The sequence below is a fragment of the Apteryx rowi genome, unplaced genomic scaffold (assembly GCF_003343035.1).
Source record: "Apteryx rowi isolate R43461 unplaced genomic scaffold, aptRow1 scaffold_41, whole genome shotgun sequence".
Taxonomy (NCBI): Eukaryota; Metazoa; Chordata; class Aves; order Apterygiformes; family Apterygidae; genus Apteryx; species Apteryx rowi.
In genome coordinates this window covers 2,616,671-2,638,563 of record NW_020450621.1, presented here as the reverse complement: position 1 = coordinate 2,638,563, position 21,893 = coordinate 2,616,671, and the positions used below count along the sequence as shown (strand labels likewise).

The 21,893-nt window shown below is 38.4% G+C and overlaps 1 protein-coding gene across 1 annotated transcript in view; it reads right to left on the bottom strand.

Annotated features, from left to right (window-relative positions):
- Positions 1-19,830, bottom strand: part of MYH10 (myosin heavy chain 10) — a 105,771-nt gene extending 85,941 nt beyond the window's left edge. The window contains exons 1-2 of the mRNA XM_026075687.1: positions 19,456-19,830; positions 6,159-6,315 (exon numbers count right to left, since the gene is read on the bottom strand). Coding sequence (XP_025931472.1) covers positions 6,159-6,315; positions 19,456-19,800 — 502 coding nt within the window. The 5' untranslated portion in view covers positions 19,801-19,830. The remainder of the gene's footprint in view (positions 1-6,158; positions 6,316-19,455) is intronic.
- Positions 19,831-21,893: the final 2,063 nt, after the last annotated feature.

Sequence of the window (21,893 nt, the reverse complement as noted above, 5' to 3'; positions counted from 1 at the left end):
TTGCAAGTTAAATAATTGCTGTTAATGTCATTCAAAGACAGTCTAGTAAAGCACAATAATCTAAATCATCAAAATAGCCTCACACTAGTCACTGAAGCAGAGGGTTTTGATACCAAGAGACAGTACTGAAGAGTGAAGGGAAGGAAATGGGGTATTGTACAATGGGTTCAGCTGACAAACATTTCACATTTTACTTCAAATTCAAAAAAAAAGTGGAAGACTGTTTCAGCATGATGGATTTCAGTTATTCTACTCCATTTCTTCCATCAAAATTCTCCTTCCCTCCATTCACCCATTAGGATTGCTTTATATCACACTCCTATTGGTATACAAGCTAAAGATTTTAATGTTATTGTCACTTATTAAGTATTCAAGTTTTATGCCAGCTTGATAGAGTGAAAACAGAGACACTAGTGTAACAAAGAGATCTACAAATCCTCCACATTAGGTTTACTATGCAGCTGGTTCTGCTTAAATTGCTATTCTGTACATTATAACCAAGCTAAAAAGCTTTCAGGAATCATTTGATAAGTCAAAAGACTTATAATGAAAATATCAAGAATATTAATTGCATGAATAATAGGTTTATGTATTCTTTACATAACACAACAAATGCTTTTTATCACTCCCTGAGTTTTCAGTCTCACAGCTTTCTTCCTTACCCTTTCCATCTGAATATTTAGTAGTTCTTTAGAGAAAAGTGTTCCCATGTTTTAGTTTTAATTCTTTTCTTCCATATCTTTAGGGGAAAACACACTTCCCTAAAGGAAGGATTCAAATCAAGATTAACTAGAAATATAGGTATTTCTAAGATACGAGTATTTGTAGGCAATACTGGCTTCTCCAACACTAAGTGTTCAGTTCATGTATTATGGTGTTTCCGATGAACCTTCCCTGCAACATGATTAAAGACAGTCCTAAAATATCGGTGCTAATTTAGTGCTCATCAAGATGTCCTTGGGGAAACAGGATAAAAAAAGACTAAGAATCATTATACAAGAGTAATAGTAGTAGGGAGGTGGCCTTTGGCAACCAAAGGCAAACAAATTTTCCTTAATATTTCCTCTAAGACATTTTAAGAGTCAATGAATAAAGAGACATAATAAAACAGTGCAATACTTTTTCTAAAATTAAAGTGGGAGACTAGGAAGCAGGGGGGGCAGGAGAAATCAAAGTATGGTAAAAGCACTAGAGAACATTCATGCTAGTGCTGCCTTCACACAATCAGGAAAAGACTCCATTCCAAGTAAAATAAAGATGATTAATCATACGTGAACYATTAGGCTTTCAGATTTAGTTTTCTAAAGAAAATCCTAGTCGCTGTCAACATTTTTGTTTCTTATTAGCCATAAATTTTAGGAGTACAAAAAACACCAGCAAGTTTTGCAAATTGTATTACCAAACAGAATCAAGATCAGTGTTGCCACAGGGATTAGGATACCAATTTCTTATGACCGTGTCAACTGTCCAGCAGCTTTGAGAAGCTCAGTCTAGATTCTCGTGAAGCACACTAACTCTAACCCTATGTATTTATGCATTTGATTTCTGTCTAGGCTAAATAATTCCAGCAAACCTAGAAATCCAAGTTATACATACTAGCAGTTTCAAAGTTACATTAATGAATGAAGAGAAAGCATAGGAGAAATAGATTAAAGCGACTGAGGTAACACTTACCCTACTACTCATTACTCTGAAATATAATTAGCAGGAGAGAGAGGGGGGATATCCAGTATGTAAAAGCTGAGTTGCATGTTACTACTTTGTGAGGTCAAGACACTAGGCAATGAGTCTGTTCCGGAACAGGAATCCAGACTGTCATAATCATAATGCATCCAAAGTCTTGCTTGTTTTTAATAGCCTGTGTTTACACTAAATCTTTACTACAAGATTTGCAGAAAAAGCAATGCTTTTGTGAGATCAAGCAACTGATGAGGTTTGTTTTTCCTTGCCAGCCTTGTCTCTCAAATCCTTAGTGCATCACAGCTCCATCACCACTGAGCTGCTCATCAGCAACATTCATGGTAGCCATTAAAAAAATTCTCCACCCCCCTCTTTGCTGCGACAGCTTACACTAACTCAGTACATGTCTCTGCAGAATACTATTTCCTTTCAAAACTGGCAAACGGGGCTGCTCGAATATATCTTCTACATTCTTCTGACCCCCCTCCCCTTCCTCCTCCATATTTAACAAGTACCRAAATAGACTTCAGCCCATTCTCCTTCTTACTAAAGGGCATGATGAGAGCTGATCTGTGAAGACTGCAGTGCTTAAGGTTGCCCGAAACAGGAAATTCATCAAGGGGATAAGAACAGAGGAGCAGCTTGATGGCTGGCAGCTAGCAATGCTTCCATACAACCTCTTTATAACAGAGATAGCATTGTGCTGTGCGGTTCTCCGTTTATATTACTGGCTTAACAAAATGGAGTATTTCCAGCAACATTTAAAATGATAAATAATATTCGGATGTGCATTTGTCAGTTCTGTTGCTGCTGACCAAAAACACCTTTCTGCTTCTATACTCTAAACCAGAAATCTATATTTTGCTGTTTAAGCTCAAATATTCTTTCAAATGGCTGAAACTTCAGATTAGCAGATGCTTGAAGTTGATCTCTAGTGATCTGTGCTCCGATTTAAAGGCATGAAAGCATTAATACACTGAACAACAGTTCACTCACTGTGCTTGATAACTAGCACAGAAAAACTGCCTTTTAAGAAACCACATTGTTCAGAGTCACAGGTTGGGTCCAGGTATCCCGTTTTAATCAGCGAACACAAGTCTCAAACACCTAGAAAATTAGCAGTTCACAAATAGCTACGAAGAAAGCTACCACGACTAAACTGAACAAGTCAGGAAAATATAGCCAATCACTTTCACTGACCTAAATTAGCGGTCAAGRTATTTCTGTAAGAGCATGGTCATGTTATTCAAAGCAATTGCATTCCTATGGCTTCAACTTCAGTTTTGAATCTTAAACTSTTGATGTCAAACACTGACAAGACAGAAGCCATTCATATCAAAAGAAAACTATGAATACACTATAATAGGAAAACCATGTTTTGCAGTAATACTGGAAAACAGCTCTCCATTGCTGCCCTATTCTCTATCATTCCATCTTCACCTCCCAAAGCAATTGCATGCAAGAATTTGGACGTGTACTGTAGAAGAACAATTTCGTAATTATAGCTACATATGTTAGTGACTTATCAGCAAAAGCATCATGGTTGATGATTGTGTTTCAAATATAACAGTGCTACAGAAGCCTCTGATGACTTAATCCAAAATGTTTCGATTMAAACAGTTAGCTCACGGTTACAGAGACTTAGCTCTACTAACCAAAGTTTTCTAACACAGTTTTTTTAGTTTAAGATGGAAATTCTAGTACGTACATAAAGAATACTTAAAACTTGCCCTCCGGTCAACAGGTCAGAGATGCTTTGTACATCAGCGTAAATCTTTTGGAGCTACCTCCAGAAAAAAAAATATATATACATATATATATATTATATATATGTGTGTGTGTGTATATATATATATATATATATATATATATAGCTCTTCCTACCAAGCTCTAGGCATACTCTACTTGTTTTTGTATTGCCAACGATAACTAGAGCATAAGTTGAATATTGCAATAAGTCTCCCGCCATCAAGACAAGTACTATTTTATGCTCTAGTGAGTGGAAAAAGATCTTGCAGTTACAACTAAGGTGTCAGAAGACTTGGACTGTTCCCTCAAATGCCACTTTGATTCTCTGCATCAGGTGCCATCTAGAAGCTCCGTAAGCAGAGAGGACCAGCAGCGTTAGCACCATRCATCTCTTCCTCTTACCCTGCTTTATACACACACTCACTGGTCATTCTCATCATGACGAATCACTGCTTCGCAAGACTGTGTAGAGCTAGGGAAATGCACCAATATAACAGCAGTGAGGGCCACATACTTCAGGCAAACATGTCTCCAGAAGTCTGTATATCACCTTTTTCCTAAAGCCGTGCCTGGAAACAGCTTTACAGAGCCCATTAGAAATTCAGAGGAAGCATTGTTTTTCCCTTCCTCTGAAGATCTCTTCCTCTGATCTAACCCAACCAGCCAAAAMCAGTTTGCTAAGTAAAATATTTGCCAAGTGCAAAACTGCTAACACCTGTTCTTGAATTCCTACTTTTCTTTGGCAATGTAATTGTGAAGGCAAAGCATCAATGGAAAGTTCAGTAGCTGACACTGGTTGCAATCTCTTCCTTAAATAAACAAGGAATAGCTCCATACAGGCAAAGGATACTAGAAACGCACAGATTTAGTCAACCTCAAAGAAATTATTCCACAATAAATTGATTCTGTTGCATGGTTTTCAGCTATTCTTATTCCAATCTAAGGCTTCATTCTTTCAAGCAAAAACAATTTGGACTATCAAAAAGAAAGMAAGCACAGAAAGACATAAAGACTTGATACAAAATATAAAATATCATATACCAGTATAAAGAAAATAAAATAGTAACCACACATGTACCATCTTGGGAAAAATTTTCACCTAGCCTTCAAAAAATCCAATAAAATTTGTACATGTAGCAAGATCTCTGGGGGCATAAATCAGTACTAGCATGATACATAAACAAGTAAATGCAGCATCTGAACTTTGAGAACTATTGACATAGACTTACTTTATTAGAATACATTTCTTTCTCAAGAACCTACAATTTCAAGGGACACTGTGTTTTTGGTGTGGGAAGCCCTTATCCACAAACCATTAGAGACTGCTAGGAACAATTCAAGACAATTGTCAAATTTGTTCTATTCTTCCCAAGCAGTGTGCTATTAGGGGTCCTTTGATCTGAGCTGTTACAGGCTGTTGTTCTGGTCAAGATAATGTAAAACAGAGTCCAAGATATCTGTAAGAAATGCGAGAACTCCGGCAGCACCAATTTGCTGCACTTGTTGCTTGTCCCTGTACCCACATCACCCCTGTCAGGGGTACAAGTACAGTTGCTTCTGGAGTAAAAAAACCTCCAGAAAATAATCCAGCTAAAAACAACCTGCTAGTTTATCATTAAGCAACCCTACAAACACAAGCACAATTAAAGAGACAAGGATTTACAGTGATGTATTTAAAAGAGAAGAAATGTCATTTTAAAAAGATTTACATTTAAATGGTTCGTTAACCTGGTAGTACAAACAATGTTTTCTTAGTTTGTGGGAACTAGGTCAAATAGCTTTTAACCCACTTTCAGCACATCCATGCCAGCTCTACAACAGAAAACACAGAAAGTTTTTCAGACCTGCCTTTACATTACAAACACTTTKCTAGATAAAGCATGCTGATATTTCTAGATCAATAACATACCCTCAGGGAAAACAGCTGCCTAAATATGAACTGATATTGGATAATACCAGCTGTGTTTCCAACATGCTATGTTGAAAGTGCAAAATTGCAAGTCCAATAGCATGTGCTTAATACAACATATTTTGATATTTGTCCAACTTAGCCTTACAGCCAAAACCCCAAATGCGTACCCATCATAAAGTACTCTCCATTCTACAGACATGACCTATACCAATCTGAAGGAAGAGGGGGGAAAAAAAAAAAAAGAAAAACAAAAAACCCACACACCTACAAGGTTAAAAATTCATCCAACCTCCTTTTGAACTCAAACATACTATAGCGTAGTTGGCTCCTGACAGAAACAATGTCTAAGAAAGTGTTGGTATTTTGTCACTCCAGAAGTTTAGGAACCAGTTGTTAACATACCAGCCTATTAGCTTTCCCCTTTCAATCAATTTTTCTCTCTCAGTTCATCCAAAGCAAGTGTTCTGTAGTACACTAACATCTTCTGACATCAAACTTCTCTTCTTTTTTTAAGGAGCCTATTTCTACTACAAYTTCCAGTGCCACCAACTGGCACAGTACACTGCCTATTACTGAGCCACAAAAGCAAACTAACACCAAGTCAGAAAGAAATAYGCCAACAGGGCTGAAAGTCTAAGTTATTTCTACTCTAAAGTTTAGGGTTCTAAATGAGAAAGTATTTTCCCCCTCCAAGTATTAGAAARGGATTCTGATTATGTCAGAAACTATGTAGTTGGATAACAATATCCCTATATCTAGGAACATTAAACATGTATAGCCATTTACTAACTGTAAGTAACATTTAATGAATTCTTACCTTGTAACATGCATCTATATGCAGATTCAGATATTGCATAAATGTGTGGTGGCATTTCATGGCGCTTCTTCCCTCTGTACATCTCGATAATGTTTTCTGAATAAATCGGGAGGTTCTTGTAGGGATTTATGACTACACAGAACAGCCCTGAATAGGTCTTTAAAAAAAAAAAAAGAAAAAAGAAAAAAGACACCATATTAACACTCGTAGACATTTGTCCTTATAGATTTACATCAGTATACACAGTATTGAAATAGAACCACAAAAAGTAGAAAGGTTTCTTCACAAATTATACATTTATCTTAGACACAAATTAAGATCCTTTTTATTGAGCATCTCAAAGTACACGTTACACTCAAATTATTGGTTTCTAGCTCTCTTAAAAGGCTCCTTAATTACTTGCATAAAAAGTAATTTAAAGATGATAATAAGTGTGAATAAATATGAAGTGGAGCATCTGATCTCTCTCCCACAGATATTTAAATTTCCCCTCCATTTACAGAGTTACAGAATTATGGGCATCTTTTTATGTTTAACTCCTTCAGTAAAATGTCTATTCAAAGTTACTTGTTCACTTTTGGATGAACAGATAAGTTCTTCAGCTGGGATTAATGATGACTGATAGACACACAGAGCAGAGGCTATGTGCAAGTAATGAACCCTAACTATTTACTGTCACTTTTTGGATAAGGAAAAGCCTATTTCTAGCCACAACTATTTCTGGTATTCCCCTCCCATAGTGCTCCTCAGGAATTTGATTTCTCTTCTTATATTTGCCCGTCTTTCCGGCTCATCAGCCTTTCTCAATCCCAAAGCAACTTCCTCCAGTAGCAGTCACTCCCTACACTCTCCTATTCCAGGTGAAGGAACAGTCTGACAGTTGGCACTGCAGACAAAGTTTCACAGGTTATCTTTAGAGCTGATACTGAAGAGAAGTGATCAGGACTACTACAATATCTAGAAAATCAATTATGAGTTTTACAGTGTTCATTTCATCGACTYTCTTGCTGAGAAATTTCTTCTGTTTACTGACTCAGAAAAATCAAAACTCAAGTCTTATAAAATTGAACACACAACGCAAGCGAGGCGTACTGGTCCCCTATGAATGAAGTATCAAAGACAACTCCAGAACAGTTGAATCCATCCTCTGTAAAAATTATTTGGCCAGAAGTTACCACATATATGAGAAGGAACTAAAAAAGACATGCATGGTCACTCACTCATACTTTGTCTACTGGGCTGGATGCATTAGTATGCTCTGGCTACACAGGCTTTACTACGGATCAAGTGTTAAACTTGCAAAAAGACAATCTTGTGTCATGCAAAACACATTTAAGGTGATCCAGGGTGTTTCCCTGGACCAAGATATTTGGATGACTCCTACCTTTCCTCAATCAACCTTAACTGATGGATTTTCACAAAACAATCTTGCCATTCTCCATTTCATAGCAAGCTTTGACTGTGCATTGTTTTAGCCATTAATAGTATCCCCACCTGTATTGGCACAGGAATATGAGCAAGAAAGACTAATACTCTCTTGACAAAAAAACATGGACTAGCTTTCTGAATGTGATAAAAGCAGCTGTTTTTCCCCCTGGCCTTTCCAAGCCAAGAGGAAGAAAAGGAATGGAGACAGTGAGCAAACAGCATTCCTAACTGCTGAGAGCCTGAATAGTAGCAAGCAGGTTACTCATGGTTCTTACACTGTTTGTTGACTTAAAAAGCTTTCTGCTACATTTGTATGAACAGAGCTGTTGGAATTCCTAATCTGCCTCCCTTTTTTTAAAAAATATAAAATAACTTATTTGGAAGAAAAGGAGCCCTGTTCTTTTTGTACCTACAAGGAATCCTGACAAGACAGACAGAACACGATTTCCATGATTTGAGTTAGAAGCATATCAGTAAAGAGAGAAAACTTGGTCTGATGACAGATTTCCTTACAGGAAAATAGTTTTAAGTCTGATTTGGTCAGGTCTCCTGAATGGTAAGAACTGCAGTGCCTGATCCAGCCAAACATCTTTGGTAATAAGGTACTTAGCTCTTAAGAGAAAGGAAACAGACATTATCAGGCCAATTGACTCAAGCATAAAAAGCAACTTAACAAATACATGCTTATTTTGAGTTAATATGACTGTTGGCAAGAGGGGTGGTTGCTCCCCCTGCCTAACCACACATTCCTATTATCATCAGCATTGATGCTCTTGCAATAACTCACCGAGTTGGATCCTGTTGAAGATAGATTTCAAAAAGAATTGGTTTGCAGTAGAATCAGTTCCCTGATCAAATTTATTCATGGTCACTAGCAATATCATAAGGGAGCAGGAAGGCAGGACAGTTATTTTAATAGCATAGTACAGTGGACCAAAGAGTCAATTAAATGAAAAAACCTGGATCTGTGTTCTTAGCCAGCTGTCTTAGATGGATGTGGGTGACCTCAGTAGAGGCTATAATTAGTACCAGTGACATAAAGGCATCAAGAGTTACCACAGATCTGATTTTCATTCTAGTCTTCAAATAAGGACAGTGAGAAGAAAGGCACACATTCACCAAGTCTTCCTCTGATCACCAACTCCAAATCACTAAACAGCATCTATGCCTTAATTCTCTGCTATGACCACATCTAATAAAATAAATTAATAAAGACTAGTTTATCCCTAGATAACTGGTTTTCATCCAGCGATATGTTTATCAGCAAGGGAATTTACACAGCCACAGTCRGCTTCCAGTTCTGTCCCAACATTTCCTCTCACCAGTGTAGAGCTGCTCAGGAAGAGGCATGAACCCAGCAGCACTCCTGAGCCCTTCTCTATTTTTTACCCACTCACTTCCAAAGACTTGCAGTTTAACTTCATGGGCTCCTGGTCTACATCTTACTGAGAATGGGAACTCTCCAAAAAATGGCTTGATATTTAAGCAGTAACTACATTACTGTATATGCTAGCTATATAACTGGAGTTTCCAAATGGAGTTACCCTCTTCTGAGGGCAACACCTCTACTCTCTGCAAACCTCTCTAAAGCTCACATCAGTTTCACAGGTATTTGGGCCCTTTTAGGCTCACAAAGAAAAGTTTCTGCAGTATCACTACATCACTGTCCCCAGATGGGAACAAATTGGTTTAATAAGCTCAGTAAAAAGATCTTAAGTGCTGGGGAAAGAACAGCCATTAAAAGGCTATTCTTCCCTTCAGTTCCTTTAACATCTGCTGTTTAYTTCTCTAATATAGACATGAAGCAAATAAATTATTGTTTAACTACATAAACAAAGAATTCGTAATTTATTTTAAAAGTTTAAAAGTACTTCAGATCTTTACTGATGATACCTAACCTGAGGCTGGAAGCTTTTCTAGACTATTTCCCAATGCAGTAACTGGACAGGTCTGTGAAATTGGTGCGATAATCAATAAAGTCCAGAGAGATGCCAACATACCCCAGCCAATCTAGGGGAAGACCAGGAGAGATCCCAGGCAGAGCAAAGGGTTAATTTAAGAGGCTGTATAGTCAAAGAGGTGGAACTAGAGGTATGAAACACAAGCAATTATATAGTTTCACTAATGATATAGTTCATTGATTTGAAATAAAAGAAGCCTATCTTCTAGATTTAATCACTGATCATTAAGTCTTCAGCTTGACAGAGCTCTTAACATGCAGCAACACCCCAACATCTGTTTCGTGCAGATTTCTCACTCATTTGCCTATCCTGCACTTTCCCTGCAGAATTTAAAATTGAACTTTCTGTAAAATATCTCTACATTATAAAGCCTAATTTGAGAGAAGATGAAACTGAGTTCTTCTGTGAAGCTTCCAAGTTTCCTGACTGTCATCTATTGAACATATGTAGTACCTAAAGTTTTTTCCTTTTTGGTTTGGTAGGTCTATAAACATGGCAGGGGACACAAGGAAGCTTGTTTTTATTCAATCAAATTTAAGTGGGGGGGGGAGGGGGGAGGTAAACAGTACAGAGAAAAAAAAAAACTTTCATACAGCTATTTTATACTTCTACTGCAAAATTTATGATTATATTACTGAACCTAAGAGAGCAGACYGGAGGATGTCGAAGAAAAAGGGAGCTATGGGCTTTCTGCATACAAATTGAAGAGGTGAAAAATACTTTTTGATTGTGTAACACACCTTGAAAAGGTTCCTAGTGACCAGCCATAAAATATACTAACAGGAATGCTTATATTGGCATTAGTAGCCTGCAAAATGGACACCCTACTTTAAAAAAAAAAAAAAACACTACTACTATGCAACTGTCATATTCACTTGCAGTARTTATAGTGATCAGCATTATTCAATATTTCTGTTGTCTGCCTGAAAGAGTTTTTGAAATCTCAAGCCTACGTACTCCTCCAGTAGGATGGTGGCTTTGTTTCAGGACTATACAGTGCACTGAACTGCACACTGCTAATTGAGACCAAAGTAGACCTAATTCAACATTTTCAATGCAAGGTATTATTCCTCTACCTAGCACAGGGTATCTAAATAACTCAGCAATCCAAGCTCAGAAAATAGGCTTGTTAAAGATGCGCAGAGCTTTCAGACATGCAGAGGGACATAGCGATACCCTGTGCCTCCTCCCTGTTCTTAAGTAGATGAAYCCTGCCTAAACTGTCAAAACTACATAAGAGCGAAGATCAAACATCTTATGAGCTACAGTAACTAGCCAGTCTGGATGAGGAACCAGACTGCATGAAGCTGAAGAGCAGCTGTAGCTTCAGCCGACATGGGTAAGTACATATACTGAGAAGCTAAAGTCAAGTAAAGATGCTCATTTGCCTTGAGAGCATGTGTTCAGYTTCCAGACAAGCTAGCTGTGTAAACTGCACGCATTTCTGCTTTACTGAGRAGTAGGATGCAGACATTATCAGTCAAAAGGAATAGGGAATGTTGGAGCATACCTTCTCCAGGCAAGGCTCCAGAGAAACAGTAAAGTAGTACTCTGTCAGAGGTTTGTTATACAAACTGTCCTTCAGGACACCAATTGTGGAGTTTGAATGTTTCCAGATGCTTACAAGCCTTTATCCAGTAGTATATCATTTAGTAATTTGGACTTTGGTAAGCTATCCCAGAATGTTGAGTTTCGGTTCCTGGCACAAACCTATTTGTAAACTATGTTATATTTCTAGCAGTAAACAGACCCAGAAAGAGGTATACCTAAGTGATCTACAAACAAATACAGGCTTCCTTATACCATTGTGCTATCACATAGGAATTTAGTTTTAACAGTGCAGTTCACTAGTGCCACAAAATTAAGAAGAAGAAAAAACACTAAGTCATCTTATCTTCATGTCTGCAAATCTTCAGATACAAAAGAACCAAAGTTTCAGTTTCCCAGCTCCAGCTAGGTTGACACTGCAGACTTTCAAGGCTATTCCCATTGGCTGGAGTGGGTGCTCCAGAATAAAAGGTTCCCATGGCTCAACTTCCCTTAAAAGCCATATCAGACCTTCACTGTGTACATGCACATGGTKGTAATAGTGCCAAAAGCCTTGCATGATTCCTTAGTTTAACAGTTCAGCTTTACAGTTCTTGCATCAAGGAATATACTGTTAGGTTGATACCGCCTGCTGCAACATCAAAAGTGCCTCTTAAGAGTCACTTCAGAGTGTATCRGCAAGATGCAGGTAAGTTTTTGAAATTTGTAACAAATAGTTTACATCACCTGACTATCAAGGCTCAACACTATCTCCAGTTCTTTAAATACAGAACAGAAAAAGACACATTTATTCTATTACTACATATATAATTAAGTTAAGGCAGCATGTAGACATCTCCTATTGTTAACTGTAGCACAAACCAGTAGTTTCCAGCCTAGAACATAGGATCTGTTTTAAGCAGTCCTCCATATACTAGTATGGGGTAGAATACATTCTCCATATAATAAATTGCACTATTACATCATTTTCTTGTCTAGTTTAACCTTCCAAGGTTAGACTTGCCTTGCATACACCAAGCCCTACTACAGCCTCTGTGCTTAGTATGTTTTTCTCATGTACTACTTTTTTTATTCCTAAATGAGGTAGTTACCCAGTCCTAAGTTCAAGCCCTATAGAAATGTTGGCAGCTCTGTACAGTACAGCTCTTTACAGTTTTAGCAGAACTGCTAAAAAAAAGTCCTGGTGGCAACCTGAGGTGTACTGGTCAAGAGTGTCAACAAGGGTACAGAGCTCCCCTACAGGGTAATGGAAGGCCCTGCTCTGACAGAGGTTGGAGCTTGATGGGTAGGGCACAACCACTGACTGCTACTCAGGGCAGCTGAGTAAATTCTGCGTACTAGGCAGATGAAAAGGAAAGCAGGAGAGCACAGGACACAAGCTATTAAAGAAAAGCACAACCCAAACTTTAGAAGAGACTTGGCTATAGATGTTCTCTACAGCTAGCAATGAAGACAGGAGGTTCCCCAGTACCGTCTAGCCTCAGGTTATCTGTTTAAAGAGAGAAAAACCAAAATTAAGTCAGCAGTGGTGGTGATACTCCTGCTCAGTCAGCATATCATCTCTCACCAGGGACAGACAAGCTGTGTCATAGCCACTAAGACAGCTGGACTCCTTCAGCCACAGCTATTGCTAAGAGGTAAAACATGATCTTAATTTGCACCAGGACCAGAAAAATATTAATATCCCTTCACAAGGTTCTTGTCTAGCTGCAAACAAGCTACCTGTGACTTCTGATGCAAGACATCCTTTCAAGCCTTATGCCTCCAATACAGTGCATTCCTTCAACTAGGAGCTTAAATTCTTCCAACCATTTAGGCTGCTAAGCTGCCACTTCTAACAGAAGCAGAGATAAAGTGTGCATTCTTGTCAGATGTTATCATACCTGTTTTTGTCTAAGGGCAAGGGGGACATTAAGACAGTTTTAGGGGACATTTCTAGCAGAATACATGGAACACTTTCAAGATGATTACATCTATGACTCTTCCAACAATTGGAGTTGATCTAGATGCAAGTTCTCCAGTCAAAGCAGCCCTTACAGTTTGAACCCTAGTATTTCTTCAGCAGTATATTAGGTACTAGATCCAGCAAATAAGTTTGTTACATAGGGGCCAAAATCAAATTACAACCCCTTTTTAAGCCTTACAGGTTCTGCTAAAAACAGTTTTCTATATATAGGAATTAGAAACATTCACAGACTACACCAGTGTGAGAATTATAACAAGTTCTCTCCCTTCCAAAACCAATAGTCGTCTAAGCAATAACATGGAAGCTTATTAAATAACACTGGTTGTTCTACATTGCGCTCTGGCCCCACAGGGTCTAAAGGAGACCTAGAGAAGAAACAGTTTATGAAACTGCAGTTGAGCTGGCTATAACCTGTCCCCGTCCCCCCCCTCCCCAGTTCTGCAGCCTGCTGTGGGTGGGCTACATTCTTCCCCTCTTCTACCCAAAAAGAGGGGGAAGTACAGCAAGAACTGAAACTAACACAGGGCTGCAGACCAATTACAGAGGTAATATTTATAATCAAAGAAATCTGCAGAAATATTTATAATTGCATAACAAAAAGTATGTTATCTTTACTGTTTAAAAAAAAGTAGGCATGTACTCTGAGAGCAATAATTAGCAGCAAGGTTCTACAAGCTCTAACAGCCATAAATTATTTCCTACCCTTCCAAAGAAGTTTTGCTAATAAGAAAATAGTAACACACACGCACAGGGGAGAGAGGAAATAATTCATAGTTCATTAGCACTTGAAGGACTCTAGAGTTGAATCCAACCCTTTCTTCAAAACTGCTTTACTGTTTTTCTGTTCTGTCTCAAGGAATAGCAGAACCAGTCACCTCTTCATTATAGTACACACACCTTTTAGGCTATGTGTCTCCAGCTGAAGCTTTTTAGTTGAGCACACATACCTAGGTCATGGGCTCCCTGCCAACAGGTAACACCAGTAGAATAACCTATGTAAAGTCAAACCAGTGCAAAAGGCTATATGGAAGATAACATGGGTTAAATAATATTTCTCAGACTCTTAACTTCTAAGTTAATTTTAATGCTTTTGACTGAATGAGATCATTGCAATAACTACTTAACTGCTTCCTGACCTATGCGAGCATCAGTAAGCTACACACAATCAACTGTGGGCAATGAACTCTTCTTCCAGGAGAGCTGAGACCAGAACAGGGCACAGGGCAACAAGTCTTGAAATAGATTTTTTTTTTTTTTTTAAAGCCTATCAAATATTGATTATCCTTACTGGAGCTACATTACTCCCTACGTTTGAGTGTTCAGTTGCTTCATCCCATCTTACTGTACTGGGGACAGGAAGAGAAACTGTTGAATGCACAAGCAAAGTATTTTTGGTCCTGGGATATCTTCCTTCRGTTAGACAGGATCATCAAAACCTGTAACTTTTATGAAGCCATTAAATACACAGCTAGCCATTTATACAGGACTTTAAGATAGTAGTCTGAACTTACCATTCAGACCATTAAAATATGGCCACTTGCAACTTGGACATTATATTAATATTTCTACCTTTTCCAGAAAAGCAAGAAAGCGTGTCAAACATGCAGGATTAATTTTGTATGCTTAAAATATCCATTTTTGTTTAACAAAACATTTCTGTTAACAAGATGAGCAGGAGGTTGTATTTTTACCTTAATTATAAAAGCATGTATGAACATATAAATATTTATAACATACCTAAAAAAAAGCAGGAAAGAGCCCCTTCCATTTCCCATCAAAAAGATGTACTGACAAAAACATAGCTTTAAATTACAGAAAGAAGTTTCACCTAGTCCTATGTTAGAAGCAAGTCATTTGCTTGCACATTCCAATTCAGAACGCTCAAAATTGCAGTCATTTTCCATTTAGAAGAAAATAAGGCAGATACATTCTTGATCTGTAACTAGCTGCATTTTGACCAACTTAAAGTTGCTTAAAAGCATTTAAAGTTCCAAACACTAAGAAAATTATATCCAGAACACTGCATAATGAACCATTGAAACCCATTACTGAAAGCATTTGAACACTCTTGATCACTTTGTCTTTCACAGTTCTAGAGCCCGTATAGTACATGTTCTCAAACTTTAACTTTGATTCAGAGGTGGTTTTTTGTTGTTTTAGATTTTATTTCATCTTGTTCTGAACTGGAAAAAAAAAAGGAAAAAAAAACACAGGATTCAGCTATTTCCTTCAGATCAGCTGTTTCATCAAACTTGGTAGTAAACTTTGAGTAGGAGTCTAGTTCCAAACAAAACCAACATGCCAACATATTAAACCTTAAAGTCAATTCAGAAACCTTGTAAATTGTTGATACTGAAGTGCATGGAAAGATCAAGACGGGAGAAAACACTTCTTCCTACACAAAAAAATTCCATTTCAGCTTCTGAACCTTATTTGTAGCTTTCCATCAAGGCAGAAACTAAGTAGATCCACCTCTATATTAAGTGCAGCATCTCTCCTTCTTTCCTCCTAGGATTTTGTTTTCAGACTAAATCCTCCTCTTTGTTCATTCCCCCAGCACCCACATACCTTCCCACCAAAGGTAAAGACCCATTTGAAATGTCTGCCTTTTCCCAGTGCTCCAATTGAAAGAGACAGCTACAGCTTGGACTGCCAGAGTTGCTGCTTCAGCTAGGCCTCATACCCTCCACAAACAGCAAGCTGACACCACAAACACCTGAGCCACTAATAAAACAGCTCCTAAACTTCCACAGCTTACAGTACAGCAGTTTAAGAAATGAAGTCAGTGATTTTCTATGTTAAGACACCATATTGGACTGCAAAGTTCAGAAGCTGGTTCACAAGGAACCCAGAGCCTCATGAAACAATGACAAGGAGAATAACCAGAGCAGTAATCTCGCCTGTCGCAGCCTGCCACAAAGAGTTCAGGCAACAGCAGTCTGGAGAACATTTTGAAGCATTCCGGGTTGATGGACCCTTAAAACCCACTCTTTCCAATGGTCTTCTCCTTTGCATATTCTGATTCACATACTCTTTACCATTTCGTATTCCAATTCAAGTGCTCTTTATTGTTTCATAAAGATCACCTCTAGCTGACTTAACAGACCTTGTAAGAAGTTTCAGGCTTACTAGATAGATACTAAGACCTAGGGCTAACATCTAGAAGGCTTCATCCTGGCGTTTTACATGCACGTCTTTTAAAGATAAGGACGTTTCCTCACTCAAGCTACAGACCTCAGTGATCCAAAACTTGTTACAAGAAATAGATCTCTTTTTTGGGAGAGGAGGGTGCGCTTTAAAGAAAAAAAGAAAAGAGATACGCAGAAATAACTCTTTATGGCTTAAAGATATGAAGGAACCACCATAAAACACCAATCTAAGCAGAATCATATTGAGTCCAATCTTTTAGTATTCCTCTTGGGTACCCTGATATTGAACTTCCTCCAGCTTGTGATCTATAGCTATGAAGGATATTACTAATTAAATGCTGGAGCTAGCATTAAAGTTTGCCACTCTAAAGCAGAGTAAGCAAGAGAGATCAGAGTCTATACTCCAACCTTTCCCCCTCCACCCCACCAGCAGTACTTTTAGAGCCCTGCTACCTCTCATCTTTTGTTCTATAATGAACAGACAGGACCAAGGAGGGATGACATTTTTTCAAGCAGTTGGTCTTCCGGATCCTCCATTTGTGTTCATCTCCCATTGCACAGTAACAGCGCAACTCAAGAGACAGAGGTCATGCCACTTGGCAGATACTAGAAGAGCTAGAAGTTCCAGAAACACCTCACCATCCTTCTTTAGATGTCCCATGAATCTCTTCTTGATGACATGAATACCATTACTCAGATCATGCTGGCTGGCACTAGCTAGCTTTGATTAGTCTTCCCTGTTCCCCTAAGCAGTCTGATCTTGAGGCAGTAGATTATACACAGATGACTAGACCTTCTGGCCAAATTCCTCAGCTTGTTTGTGTCCTTTCTAGGGGTTTAAGGGAAACATGCATCTACTTCAGTTGACAGTCTTACCTCCTATTTCCTAGGCAAGCAACACTCTATACTCCCTACTGTAAATTAGAGAAACCAAACCTAACTCACCACCTCTATCTTAACCATACAATAGTAGCTCCAAAATAAGAGATTTTAGGTTGATCATTACAACAGTATTGTCTGGAACTCAAAACATACCTTTAGCTGACTCTTGTCATGGCCAAATCACCATAATCCATTTCACCAGCTCAGTTAATTTTGCCTTCCCCCCTGCCCCCCACCCCACCCCACCCCTTGCACCAAGTGTACAACAGGTTAAGCAGGCAATAGCAATTGCTCTGGGCTCCGCTATCAGCAGCAGCAATAGCGCACAATTCGGGAAGAAGCTTAGGGATCCCTAACAAAGATCCCTACCCAGAGTTGCACTAAAGATTTTGTCATCAAGTTCTTGATTAAGTTTCTGTGGCCTATTGATTCTTGCCAATATTTAGCCTCTCTTCTACTAGCTACTCACAGCTGCATTCCCCCCACTCCAAGCAAGCCAAGTTTTAATTTCAGCTAAGAAGCCATTAATACAGCTGTGTAGAGACACTATTCTTGGTAACAGCAGCATCCTCCAGCAATGCTCCTGTAACTCAGACCTCCAGTTTAGACCAACAAAACTAATAGTATCTTGATCCCAAAGTTACTCACTCCAGCTCGGGGGTAGAGGAGGCCATTAGTAATATACCGATGCAGTAACCCTCCTCTGTGACAGTAGTATCTCAATGCCAAGGACACAGTTTGTAAAGAATTAAAAAAGAAAGCACTCTGGGGGGAAGCTGGGGGGAGGGGAGGGGGGAGGAAGGAGGAGTAAATCAGCTATATATTATCACTTGAACTACATATAGATAAGCTAGCCTTTCACAAAGGCTTTTTCTTCTCCTCTCTCTTCTCGTCATTTGTCAATTGTCCAGAGTTTCAGAGTGCTGTACCATCTGTGTATATAGAAAAGTGACAGGTTCTCAGCTTGACCCTCAGAAGCATTCATGGCTATGTTTGCTGTATGAGTCCTCAGATTAGAGCTTGCTTTGACATTTATGGTCTTCAGCTTTTAACTAATACTATGAGTGATACATATACTGAGAACTTTTGACCTATCAACTTGTTTACTTTTAAGTTTCAATCCAATTCTTACTAATTATCCAGTTACTTTCCTTATAAGCTTGTGGAAAACATTCCGCAAATATTTTTTGCCAAGTTCTACTTTAAGGGTCTTGGTAGAAGCCCTCAGAAGCTGGGGGAGGGAGGGGACAAAGTCTCACATAGAAAATTGACACAGAAGTACCAGCATGAAAAATATTTTGAAGTTGCATATAATTTTTAGTAAGTCCAAATACCACCATTGGCCAAGCTACAAAAAAGTAGCCCATGAATATCTAGACAGAAGGAGGAAAAAAAAAAAAAAAAAAAACACATGAGCCAACTAACTAGCGGAACTAGACAAAATGAATTGAAGCTTTACAACAAGTGTTTACCAAAACGAGCCAAGTATTTAGGCAGATGTTACAGTTTCTTTTAAGATAGAAAGTCTACTTGTAGCTCTTAATGATACTCTGACTCAACAAGTGTCTATGCAATCAGATTGCCAAGAAACAAGGAGCTACTCTTAACTGTATGCCACAGACATTCATTCAACATTGTTCAAGGAAGAAACAGGGTCAAAAAAAGCATCAATGGCTTTGTGATTTCTAACTCCATAGAAAGATGGTGATAAGCCAGATGTTTCAGTTAGCACTTCCAAACCACTGAAAAAAGAGAGCTTTATCTTATTGGTTTACTTTAAGCACTCAAATACATTTTTTTCCTGGCCACTAGGTTGATATTAGATTCCAAAAACACATTTTGCATTCCTAGCATTTTCCAACTTCCACTTTTAAATAATAGCATATCCTCTTATTCCCATTTTTAAGATGCAGCAAGTTAAAACAAGATGCACGCTTATTCATATGAGCAATTAAACAACAGTAATTCAGCAAAGTTGGATTTTGTAATATCTCATCAGCTCAAACAAGCTATTTGATACTATTCACTGTATCAGTTAAGTATGTCTGAGGCAAGTGCTCTAACTAGTGGCATGAGCTAAGCACCCAGAGTTGCCATTTAGCATTCTATTTTTGAAAGATGCTTGCAGAATTATTTCCATAGGAGAATTTTTTATTATTTGTATAATGACAACACAGAATTCTTGACCTGGACACAGCACAGAAAAAGACCCTGGCCTAATCTAACTGCCAGGGACATTAAGTATTTATGTTATCAAAAACAGAGCTAAGACCAACTTCCTGTTTCAAATAAAAGAAAGAATAGGAATCAGATAAGCTTCAGCTGAATTAGCACCAGGAAAGAATCTAATAGCTAGTACTTACATAGATGAGCCCAGAGTAATACCGATCCTTTAAATTATGCAATACAGAAGCTTCATTTAAACAGGTTAATTCTGCCATGTCTTCCACTTTAGAGAACTTGGGGGGATTCATCTTCTGAATATCATCTTTGTTGACTAGTGCTTTCTTTCCATTCTCTGCCAGTTCAACCAACACTTCATCCCCTTTTTCCTCCTTGATGCTGGCTGCCTCAAAACCATGGCGCTCTGAAGGAATCCACACCAACTTTTTAGCAGTCCAGTCAGCCTGGGTGGCAGGGTTGTAGATCACAGCCCTGTCCACAAAGAGGTATCTCTCTGGATCTTCCTGTCCAGATCTCTGTGCCATTGTAGGAAGTGAAAGTGTCCACTAACAGTTACCCTGTTAAATTGGGAAGGAGAGAACCAAAAATGAGTTAGATAAAAAAAAATTCTTATTGGTAATTTATCATAGCTCTATTAATTTCAATTAAATGGCTTATCAACAATATCTATATCTTCTCTCAGCTGAAAAAGAAATGTTAATTTCATTCATAGATAAAAAAAAGTTTGCTATACAACTGATAGGCTAAGTTTGCGGGATGACCCTCTGAATAAAGGAACTGCTGTACAAAAGCCAAAGTGATGTTTCATTTATAACCCTAGACCCAGCACAGGAAACTCATTAGTTTGAACGGATTCCAATTGTGCACTAACTAGAAAGAGACATTGCAAAAAATGTGGTAGTTGTTAGCAGAAAAAAATATTTATCTGTCTTCTGTACTTTGATAAGAAAGATGACTAAATTTAACAAAAGCTTGCCAGTATGATGTTGTTCAGTCGAAATTACAAGGGGGAGGGGGCAAAAACAAACCCTTATGTTCAGTGCATAGCTAACACTAGATAACTGAGACCAAAACATTTATTAAAGAGAGGAAAAGGAAAAAAAAAAAAAAAAAGAGGATTTTCAACTACAGACAAGAACTTTATACACTTGGGGTTTCTGCAGGCTGTAAAGCCAAATTTTTGCTTGTATTCCTCCTGAAAACATATTAGACTTAGCACTTTCACAGGCTCCTTATGTTCTCAGTTTTGAACATTGACACTGCCACATTCCAGAAAAGTGTTTCCAGATCTCAAGTTTATCTTGAGCCTCAAGATGTAGCATGCACTGAAGTCATATTTTTCAACAGCTTCACAGGTAATTTGAAGGGGGGTGGGGGGGGGGAGAAATCTGCTGACAAGAGTTCTTGCACACTGATTTTACCTATTTGCCCCTAAAGGGCCATTGCATCTTTAGCTAATGCTGTCATATCCAGAAGGTCAAGCCAAATACCTACTGTTGAGGTCTTTAAATATCTTGTTTATTCATTCATTAGATCTTCTGTGCTGAAGAATGTTAGATTACCTCATGGAAGAAGCTACCATTTCCTAATATAAAGGTTCACTTCAAAAGCAAGAAAGATTTCGCAAACTGCATTGCCGTCTTTCATACTATGGTATGTACACTGATGGAAGTCTTGCAACACACATGCCCCCAGAAGAACATATAATTAAGTACAATAGCTATGTCTCCATCTACAGCATGGAGGTTTGTTATGCTGTCCAACTTCAGCATGAAGAAAGCATGAAGTCACTGAATCCTTCAGAGATTTGAGGAGCAGACCGTTTACTACAGACTGTGCAATTCAAATCAAGAGGTGATGACTCAACACTTAAAGTATTTCAGAAAAGCTTCTATAGGAGAAAAATCCACTGAAGCAAAAGGAAAACATTGAGGGGGCACTTTAAATAATAGCTGGACTCCGCAACAAGAAAAAGAAAATAGTCATTCAAGGAGCACTAGCCATTTAACTCAAAAAAAAAAAAAAAAAACCCACAAATTTAATATCAGAGCCTTCAACCACAATCCAGCAAGCTAGTTGTCCCCGTTATGCTAGTCTGCAACCTAAATTGCAACAAAGGCCTGAAATACCATTGCTTCCCTCATGTGCAAACGCATCCCAGGGTCAAGCCTGTGAAGGCTACCTGGGGAGCTACAACATATAAACACACTCATTTATGGTAAGCCTGGTCTCAGTTTTCCACACTGAGATATAGTGAAACCCGGAGGTCAGGAAAAAAAACTCATACAATGAGATTAATCAGCATTGTTCCTCAGTAGAATTAAAGGCTGAAGACTGAAATAAATGCAAGAACTGACTTTGTTTTAGCTGCTGGAGAACAAATCTGCTGTTGAGGGACCACAGACAGCTACAGGGTCGCTCTCCCACTTTGCCTTTTAGTTCCGCAGAGCCCATCACAAAAGACCCTCCACAAAAGCCAAGCAAGTTGCCGTTTACTCTACCCGGGGCTCTTCTGTTAACAATGGCATTTAAATGAAATACTCAGATGAGCACATTTATCATGCAGGAATCCAGCACTCCCAAATAAGCTAGCATCCAAAAAAAAAAGGGGGGGGGC